Below are 11072 nucleotides of genomic sequence, written 5' to 3' on the forward strand. Positions count from 1 at the left end.
GGGGGTCAGACTAGATGATCTGTTCAGGTCCCTCCTGACCCTAGCTACTATGAAACTTAAACCAGGAAGGGGTCTGGGACTGACTTTACATAAACCAGTCTGATACTACATTCAACCAGGTTTATCTTAAACCAGTTTCAGCCATTTTGAAATGGCTTCATGTGCACTGAACTTGTGTTCTGTTACAGGTTTAAACCAGCTTCTGATCACTTAACCTGGTGTATGTGGAATGTCTGTCCCTAGCTCTAGTATCTAAGGTAGTAGAATTCTGAAAGTCTAAGGTCATACAATTTTTCCTGGAGATGAAACAGTTTATCCTCAATTTCATTTCTCTGTCCCTCAATCTTCATTTGAGGTCTTACCCACAATTTCCTGAACAAAATGCTTCAGAATGGTTCAGTAATCTTTAAGTCACAGAAAGACAGGTCTCATTACTTCTGTCATCCTTACATGATAGGTTATTTTGTAAATACCTTATAATACATTGTTGAAAAAAAGACTGACTTCTGAAGAAAAGAAACTGGCTTTACTTATGTCATGTTTGATCCTTAAATATTTAACTGTGAAAAATTCAGTTTAAGTACATTGCTAATTCATGTCTTATAATGTAAAAGTAACTTTACATAAATCAACAAGAAAAAGTATACTAAAAATATCTTTAAATGACCCTCAGGTAGAACAGTAAATTTAGCTTAGCTTCCCTTTGATGTTCTGTGCTTCTGCTAAACAGTAAATGGCTCAGACTGTTAAAGCAGTTTCAATTAAACTTTTCAGAATTTGATAACTGGTGCTTGCTGCCTTGACAAATTTAATTTCTGATAGTGTCTTTTTAAAGTCCTGACAGACAGTGAATTCAAGTTCAAAATGATATTTAAACTTCTGGCTGTGAATTATACAGGTTTATGCAGTATACAAACAACCGTTGTTTAATGCTATAAACCTCTGTTGAAGCCGGTGCTGAAGCGATCTCCTGTGGCAGAAGTTCCATGAGAATGTCATTGGTCTGGAAGCCACAACAGACTAATTTAGAATCTGTCCAATTTAGATACAGAGCAACTCAATTGATTTGTTTGGGATTATTCTGGTATGATTTAGGGCTGAGTCACGCACACTACTTCCAGGAGCAGAGGAGGAAGGTAACTTCTATTCTGTACTTTCACAGGACACAGTGTATGTGCCATTTGTACCAGTTCCGTTTTTAGCTTGCCATATGTGGATTTGAGATCCTGGTATAGGAGTCTTTGAAAAAAATGCTGTATATTATCTCTAGAACTCTTAGGTTTTGCCCATGTACTCCTGCTTTAAACTACAAATCTTCTTAATACTTCATTAAATAGATCTCCTACTCTTCACCAATATTTATCTCATTTTAATTTCCAAAACATGGATGTTAGATTTGCCTAAGCTTAATAGTTCTTTATCCTGTATGCAGTTACAATGATTCCTTCAGGGCTACTCAGAGATTAAGCAAGTACAGGTCTCTGAGGGAAAGCAGCCTACCTCCAGAAGATCAATTAATAACAGTGTTCACACAGAATATGATGTATAATTTCCTAAATTACAAAGCAACTGCATGTGTTCTTCTCATTAGGTTTTGTTATGGTTAGGGATTAATTAAGTTAATATCTTCTTGCATTATGAAAATGATCTTTGGCCAAAGCACCCTTATACGTTGTAAGATGGAGAATGCAGAAAGACACAAAAGTAAACTGACCATATGACATCTGGTTTACATTTAAGGTAATGTACATGAGATTAATTGTTTCTGTGTGTTATTCATGGAAAAGAACACTCGACTTCTCTTCTGTCTGTCAACCATGATTATATCCATTTAACCAGAAAGCATATGACTTTGATGTTAAGAGTTTATATACTATCTGTCTGCATTTACCTTGAAAAATGTTCAGTATATGATACCTTTAAAATTTGGAGCTGCTTAGGCTGCAGCCAGGTTTTGGTAAAGAGGCTATTACAAAAGCTTGAGCAGAACTAAAGGTGCTCTAACAATGAAGAATGAATGAATGCACAAACAAGTGGAGCAAGTGAGAGAGCTCTGACATAGGCCACAGAACGGGGTGGGCCACCTGGGCCTTAGCTCAGCCAACTTTTAACATGTTAATTTATATAACCCACAAATGCGCAATTGTCATTCCAGTTAAAACTATATAGCTAATTTTTAACTGCATAAGTAGCTAAATTAACCTGATAAAAGTTGGTCAGGCCATGGCCCAGGTGGTTCACCCTGTTCCACGGCCTATGAGCTCTGATAATCTCTGGTTATGTTCCCAAACCTTGGCCTGTGCATTCAAAAAACACTGAACAAGAAAGCATCTTGTTCACACAGCAACAACTCACAAAAAGTTAATTTGCCCTGCATTGCTCCCAACATTGCTCCAGCCCTTAAACCAAATTCCAGGGTAAGATGCTCTTTTTTGAGGTACAAGCTCATTGATCACAAATAGACTTATCTGCAGGGAGTAACAATTAACTCACATGGATGAGATTTTACAGAAACAAGGCCCGTGACTGAATAATTCACACTCACCCCCTACCAATGGAACCAGTAGAGTTTGATATATAAATCCATTGTAAACCTGTAGGCCTCAAGCAATCTTAATTATAAAAGAGGAGGAATTAAAAACCTGAAAAAGACTGTCATTAATAATTGGTGTCATCAAGAGAAGTAATGGCATATTTTTCCCTCCATTTGAAAAAAAACCCAAAAAACTTTCCATTGTTAATCCAATTTGCAGGGGGGAAGGTAAAGCCATGTGTTAACTGTGCTCAGAAAATTGCTATTTGGCAATCCATAAAAATGATCATCAGAATTTTATTTCTGAATCTGTTACAGATTAAATTTACACATTCCTTATATTTTTTTATAAATGGAAATAAATGTGATGGTTTTTTTATTTTATGTGAAGCAAAGATTTAAAAAACGCTGAGAAAAAAAATCTCAATAGCCACTTTCAGTGAAAAATAAAGTAAATGCCTTCCCAATCATAATTATAATTGAGCTGGATTAAGAATTTGTTCTTGATACCAGAATACATAAAAAATAAAACAGGTAACGTCAAGCAAATTTGTTATAGCTTTTGATGAGTTTGGGTGATAAAGGGAGCTTTTGACATAAGCAGAAAAAGGTGGTTAGCCATGTTATGACATCTGACAGCCTAGTAGAACAATCTGATAAAAAAGAAACTATGCACAAAAATATAGTCCATATTAAATGTAGTTCACATTAAATGAATTAAAAACAAGTTAACCGATATATCACCAAAAAAAAAAAGAATATTGTAAGTGGGAAATCAGTATCCAAAGGAGCTGTTTCTAGCAAGGTCATTCAGGGATGTGTTCTCAGCTCATTTCTAATATTAACACTCTGGGGGGGAAAATAGTAGTAAAGTTTGCAGACACAAAGACTAGTGAGGTCCTAAATAATATTAACAACAACTAAAACAATAAACTATCCAGACTGATTTAGCCCCACTTAGTAAAATGTATACATCTAGCAAGAGGAGCCTTGGGTGCTACGTTTCTAGTCTGAAGGTAGGCATTGAGCATTTCTTCCTTTCCACTGGCAAAATATGAACTGTAGAGGTGTGTTGTTTCCAAGCACTTCTCTTTGGTATCCACAGTTTACAGTATTAAATAAAATATGTAGGGGGATAAATAGCTTTCTAGCTAAAAAATATGTCAGGGAATCATATTTTGCAGAGATGAAGGCTGCAGATATATTGCCATTAATATGCAGCGCATATTTACACACGGACACACACGCATTTTAATAAACAGCATTACTTTTGCTAAAGTGTCCATATGATTCATCCTTACCATGTCATGCCCACACATAGTGCCTTCAGCAGCTGGCATAAATTTGGTTTCACATTTTCTGCCAACACGGTGGCACCACAAAGCCTTACAAATGTCCTAATGAAGAGAAACATGAAAGCTTTTACATATGTGAATACAATATAAGCAATGGAAAATGTCTAAAAGTGGCCTTAAAAAATAAAACTAAAAACAAAACAAAAAATATAAAATTTGATAGTTTAAAAAAATGAACAAAAGACCTTTTTTCTTACCCATTACCTGGACCTTAAAAAAATAATTCTCCAAATCAATTTGTGCCCATATTTAAAATTAAATATCCATCTTTATTTCCCAGTTAAACTGAATTGGTCTTCTAAAGTGGCTGTTTTCAAGAATAAAGCATGAATATGCACAAAAAGTGGAGTGGGGGGAGCAGGACATTCAATTTTTGAACTCCTCAAATAGAAATTCTAGTATACTAATTATAATCGTACATTGGTCTCCAATGATTTCTGCTAGACCAATATGTTGGATATGCATACAATTTATATTAATCATTGATTCCAAAACCTGTTCAACAAGATAAAGGGAAGAATAAGACTGCATGGATGAGGAAAGTTATTACAAATACTATCCATTAATGCACTAGCATTCTTAAAATACAAGAGGTACAACAACAATGTTGTTCTACACAAAGAAATACTTACAAAAGTGGTTTCTTAAAGAGAAAACTACATACTCTGTGATACTCTGTGAAATGTTCCCAAAGTAATCAATGTAGAAGAATGTCTCCCTTGCCACTGGGTCCATTCATGGATTGAGGTATTAAATTAAAACCCCATCAACTCCTGTATTGCCACATTGTGGCTGCCAAATGACTGGCTCATCTGTTCAGAGACTGTGGCTGAGAGCATTATAATGTATCTCACTACAGGCTGCCAAGAGATCAGAGTGCAGTGTGTGACACATTCTCAAAGACTGCCACCTCAGTTTCCTCTTATTCCTAATTCAGAGATAGGGGCAAATGGAAACAGCGGGCTGGTGAAAAGTTTAAATAGCTAAGTAAATTAGAGAGACATACATGCTGCCTTCATTTTGTTACATTTAACAGCACCATTTGCAACTACATTTGGCAGATTTTATAAATCTATTATTAACAGGCACAAAGGTAATATATATTATATACAATGTTGCCACATGACCATGTATAGACATGCCCACTGACAGGCAACGCGAGCAACAAAAATAACAACAACTGGCTAATGATATCTCCAGTTATATTTTGTTCAGATAACTCCTAGAAAACATCCAATTTTGTAGACAATCAGCTAACAGAAAATAAAAGATGTGAGTGGTGTCATGCATTTATACTCTCTCACCCCAAGAAATACAGCAAGGCAGGCAAGTGAACTCTCAGAACAGTAGACATTAGTATTTTACACCAACACTGGAGCCAGCTCCTCTGCATTAGGCTTTTCTACAGAAGATGTTTTTATTTAATCCATTTATTTCAAGTCACTTTTCTTCTGAAGCACATTTAAACTACACTGCTCCTTGAAGAAAACGTTGTTGAGCTTTGGGGAATTTCATATTAGTTAATTATGAGTTATTTAACTTCCATAACTCATCCTTAAGTATTGCTGAAGTCTAATGAAGGTTTCTAGAGAAACAGAGAATTGCCCAAAATGTTCCCCAGGGTGATATTTAGGAATATTGTCTAACTTGAGATATAACTAGTTGAATAGGTGAGAGTTTAACTATTTAACTAGCATACCCAGGTTCACACATCCACTTCCTATAGATAGAAGGAATTCCATGAAAGACAGCAGAAGCAAAGAAACACTAGGGCTGATGACAACATTTCTGAAACCAAAGTGTGGTGTCTTGCGCCCTTCCGGCCACCTGGCCTATCGGGGTGTGGCCCCTCCCCTCAACTCGCCTGCCATGACTTTGATGTTAAAACTTACTATAAGAGGAGTCTTCAATGGAGATCTTTCCCAGGTGGGCCTTCCTGATGGACGGCAGTACTTACAATCATCAGACGCAATGTTCCATGGGGCTCTGCCTCCCCTACACCCCGTCCACTCGCCAACCGGTTGATGTGTTAATGATGTTTTCTGGCCCTGTAGGATGGCCGAGGGCCTGTCTACTGGGTTCCAACCACTCTTTCTCCCCTCTTGGGGTCATTTTTACTTCAAAGAAAATATTCCTCTGAGTAGGAGGGGGCTGCAGGGCTACCTCCCTTATCCCAACCCCCTCTAGAGATCTCAGATGCCTCCTCTCTCCTACCGTAAGCAAGAGTGCTCACTTCCCTCCTCCCTCCTACCGTAAGCAGGCAGAGCTCCCCTGCCTCCTCGGTGTCAGCTTCTTCTGGGGGCTGTGTGGGTGCTCCTGCTTTGCCTCCCGCAGGAGACTTAAAGCTTTCTCTGGTGCTGCCTGCATGAGTCACGCAGGCTGGGTTGCCTCCTCCCCGTGCCGGAGCCCGCCTCATGAGCTGCCAGCCTGTTCTCTCTCTCTCCAGCTCTCTCCCTGTCCCAGATCTGGTGGGGCTTTTAAACTTTCCTGCAGCGGCCGGTACGGCCGCTGGGATTGGCTCAGCTGTTTCCTGCACCGGAAACAGCTGGTTAAACAGCCGGCATAATGCCAGTTCGCGCGGCTGCAGCTGCAGGCGTAGCTCCTGCTCTGGCTGCCCTGCGCGAGGTAAGTTAGCTCCACCGGGGACCTGCTCTCAGGGCCTGGGGCCCACGGGGTCCACTCTCTCCGCCTCGAGAGCCTGTGGGGGTGCCTCACCGCCACAGACCTCCCCCCTTAAGTTGCCTTGTGGCATCTAGTTTTCTCGGGCAATGGTTTGTACCACCTGATGCTCCTCTCCATGCCGGAGCCTGGGTCTTATTATGCCCCAAATGGCCCCCCATGGGTGAGTCATGAGCTAATCTCCACACCGCACGGCGGAGTGAGGATGGGACCACTAACTGCCCCCTTTTCATGGTGCCGTCCTCACCCTGTTGGATCTGATATAATAACCCCCCTATTACCTCGAAGCCGGGACGACTCCGTGACGATCCTTCCCCGGGGTCTGTGTTCCATAGCCACTGGAGTTCCGGGTCTTCATTTTGGGCCCTACGGAATTGGGCCACACTCACCAGCTGCTCCAGGTTGATGCTGCCTGACGCTATTTCGTTCAGATGGGCTGAGCCCTTGCCAGCCCATCCCTCTCCCCTCCTGATCCGATTCCTTTCTTCTTCCGCCGCTCTCACTTGTTCGAGAACTGTGTAGAATGGCCCCCATTCTCGCCTCAGGATCATCTCACAAGCCAGGGTCGGGGCTAGTCTGACTCGCAGCTCCCCACAAAACCCCATCACCCGGAATGGCACGTAACAATTCTGGAACCGCATCTCTCCCCCTAATATACAGGTCATCGTCAGGGGTTCCGCATTCTTCCGTCCTGTCTGCGGGGAGAGGTCTGCACGTAGCAGGGACTGGGAACACCCCGTGTCCAACGTTGCCTTGACTGCCTTGCCTCTGATCCAGGCAGTTACTACGGGTCAGTTCCATCCACCTTCTTGGGTGGCGAACCCAAAACTGCAATCCATAGGTTCTGCCTTCTCTGTTTCTTTGCCTCTCTCACGGGACGGAGGATATCCTGCTGGTGCGCAGCTCAACTTGCTCAGGCCCATACCACATTCGCGGGAGTTGTGTCCCGTTTTCCCACAGCGATAACACACCACCCCTCTCGGTGCTCCTTGCCTCGGACCTGTCCACCTCTCCCCTTCATTTGGCTGGCCCTCCTTTGAGCCTCGTGAGCCTTGCCCACATTCTCTCTCCTTTTCTGAATTAGTGAAGGCCTCAGCCAAGCGTAGTGCCTCTTCACTGGATTGTGGCTGGTGCCTTCATACCCATCGTTGGGTGTCTTCCTCCAAATCCCATAGGAACTGTTCTAGCAGGATCTGGTCCATCACCCCCTCCCGGTCAAACTTGCCTGCTGGTAACCATTTATTAAGCGAATCCTTTAAAGCTTGCAACAAGCCCTGAGGTCATCTAGTCTCCCTGGGATCTGGGGCTCTGAAGGTCTGCTGGTGGCTTTCTGGAGAAATCTCGAGCCTGTAGAGGATCATCGCCTTGACTGTCTCATAATCCCGGGCTTCCTCTCTCAACAGGGCTCAGTAGGCAGCTTGAGCCTGATCTATCACTAGCGCCCCTAGGTGATGAACCCACTGACTACAGTCCAACCCCGTCTGGATAGCGGTTCTCTCAAAAGCTTCAATATAAGCTTCGGGATCATCTTCCCTAGTCATTCGGGGCATTTTGAATAGAGCAGCATTCCGCTGCATCCACTCTTGCTGGTGTGCACCCTGTAGCTGCTGCACCTCCAACACTTGCACTGTCTGAATCGCCTGTGTAAGCAGCTCTGCGTGAGCTAGTACTGGCTGCTACATCTGCTTAATCCCGGGTCAGGAACGCTGTCCTGTTGATGACGTATAAGACCTTCCTGGAAAATGCACCACTGTGGCGTCTTGCGCCCTTCCAGCCATCTGGCTTATCGGGGTGTGGCCCCTCCCCTCAACTCACCTGCCATGACTTTGATGTTAAAACTTACTATAAGAGGGGTCTTCAGTGGAGATCTTTCCTGGGTGGGCCTTCCCGATGGACAGCAGTACTTACGATTGTTGGCGTGATGTTCCACGGGGCTCTGCCTCCCCTGCACCCTGTCCACTCGCCAACTGGTTGATGTGTTAATGATGTTTTCTGGCCCTGTAGGATGGCCGAGGGCCTGTCTACAGGGTTCCAACCACTCTTTCTCCCCTCTTGGGGTCAATTTTACTTCAAAGAAAATATTCCTATGAGTAGGAGGGGGCTGCAGGGCTGCCTCCCTTATCCCAGCCCCCTCTACGGATCTCAGATGCCTCCTCTCTCCTACCGTAAGCAGGCAGCTCCCCTGCCTCCTAGGTGTCAGCTTCTTCTGGGGGCTGTGTGGGTGCTCCTGCTTTGCCTCCCACAGGAGGCTTAAAGCTTTCCCCGGTGCTGCCTGCATGAGTCACGCAGGCTGGGTTGCCTCCTCCCCGTGCCGGAGCCCTCCTCACGAGCTCCCAGACTGTTCTCTCTCTCTCTGGCTCTCTCCCTGTCTCAGATCTGGTGGGGCTTTTAAACTTTCCTGCAGCGGCTGGGATTGCCGCCGGGGGTGGGGTCCCCTGTTTGCCCACTGGCGTAATGCCGGTTCATGTGGCTGCGGCCGCGGGCATGGCTCCTGCTCCAGCTGCCCTGCGGGAGGTAAGTTAGCTCCGCCGGGGACCTGCTCTCAGGGCCTGGGGCCCGCAGGGTCCACTCTCTCTCCCTCGAGAGCCTGTGGGGGTGCCTCGCCGCCATACAAAGTCTAAAAAAAAGAACTTGCATGCATGCTTCTTATATTCTTGAATCATGAAGATACTTTAACTCCAAATTCCTCATTTATCTCTGAGGGCAGTTTAACTTCATGCAATTCAAAGGACACAGCTCAGGTATAATGCTCTAATTACAGCTCTAACAGCCTTGCAAGTATTCTAAGCTCTAACAGCCTTGCAAGTAGATAAATGGCAGACATCTCAAATTACAAGCTGAAAATGGACCTCAAGGAGTGGGTAAGTGGCAATATCATTCATTTACCCTGGAAGCAAGGGAGGCAAGGGATGGCAATATCTTTTATTGAACCCACTATATTCTTGGGAAGCTTTCATATACAGCATGTGCTTCCTTAGGTTTGGGAGAGAAGCAGAGGCAAACTAAATACAAGATAAAACAATGACTACCACGTATACAAACAAACAAACCGAAGGTATTGTACTGAGATATGTAAATAAAAATATAGTGAGTGAAGTCAAGCACACGTGAAACAAATTAAATGTTAACTGAATATGCACTGTGGTAGTTTAGTAATCTTATTACTATTCACCCTCTGATCTCTCTTTATAATATAATGTACTTCTAGCAAGGAAATGATACAGGAGATAAATATATGTTCTTTTAGAGTATTTCATGGTGACATGCAATTAATGTAGTAATTTGGAAATGTGCAGGTATGTAGTTGAGAAGGAAGGGTCAGGTCTAGATTGAAAAGTTTTAGGGCAATGCAGTGCAGTTTAGCAACAGCATCCGTACAACTTGGTTGATCAAATTTCAATACAGATCTGGCAGTTCACATTCTAATCTTTGGGGTCAGGCCATTAGAAAGTGTTGACAAAGCAGGATAAGTACTAGATAAGTATGCCAGAGTGCTTGTAGGGTTTGAATATTTACCCACGGAAGAAGGCTGTCAAAGCCTACGTTTACACTCACCAACAGGTTTTTGCAGCTACTAAAGAGTTCAATCTACAAGAAAAGCCTGTATTTACTGACTGCTGCTCTGCTCTTCACATAGATTCTAAAATTCTGTACATTATTCTAGTGCCAATATACATTGCGAAACTTGCAGAACATCTTATCTTGTTGGGTTTGAAGAAAATCATGAAGAGAAATAAAGGTAATTTTAGTTTATATGCAAAACAGGTTGCAAACAGAAAAAGCTTCATACCCTACAGAGCCAACAAACCAATTTCTAAAAACGGCATAATTATTATAAATATCATTGTAGATATGGAATATAATTGTAAATATTTTTGTAAAATTATTTTGCAACTGGATAAAATATGTTTATCAACTAAAAACACAAAGCAGTCTAAAACTTCAGTGCAAATCTTTTAAACCAAATGAGACTGAGCACTGCCTTCCACACACATGATCTTGGTTGTGACTAAAGCAAGCTGGTATCATGAGACTTTGGCACTAAGCACTAGTAATACACTAAAATAGCAGCAGCGAGGCCTTGAGTTAGATAAAGATGGATTATGTTTTCTCTCCTAGGAAAAGAAAAATGTTTACTTCTGCATTGAATTCAACTGCCTTGGAGATTAAGAAAGCCACATTAATACATACAGGGCCTGTCTACACGTGTACATTTACTGCGCAGTAACCAAAATTACTGCAGTGTGGGAGCACATCTACACATGCATGCCCATACTGCACAGTAAATATGGCAACTCACTGGCCTATTCCTGCTCACTGCACAGTAAACTTAAACTGGCATAAATTCGCATCTGTGGGTATGTCTACATGTGTAAATTGCCAAAAGAAATCTGATCTCCAAGGGAAAAAGCAGAAGCACACTCTTGTTTTCAGTTGTCCCACAGAAGCTGTTAACACAGATAAAGGGCCATAGCATACAGGCTGCTCTGTGCAAACACAGGGGC

At 42.7% G+C, this 11072-nt stretch overlaps 1 protein-coding gene across 3 annotated transcripts in view; it reads right to left on the reverse strand.

Annotated features, from left to right (window-relative positions):
- Positions 1-11072, reverse strand: part of ADAMTS16 (ADAM metallopeptidase with thrombospondin type 1 motif 16) — a 184787-nt gene that overhangs the window by 87039 nt on the left and 86676 nt on the right. For all 3 annotated transcript variants that reach the window (XM_025205794.1, XM_025205792.1, XM_025205793.1), the window contains exon 11: positions 3835-3930. In XM_025205794.1, the coding sequence (XP_025061579.1) occupies positions 3835-3930 (96 nt within the window). The remainder of the gene's footprint in view (positions 1-3834; positions 3931-11072) is intronic.

The sequence above is a fragment of the Alligator sinensis genome, unplaced genomic scaffold (genome assembly GCF_000455745.1).
Source record: "Alligator sinensis unplaced genomic scaffold, ASM45574v1 scaffold248_1, whole genome shotgun sequence".
NCBI lineage: Eukaryota > Metazoa > Chordata > Crocodylia > Alligatoridae > Alligator > Alligator sinensis.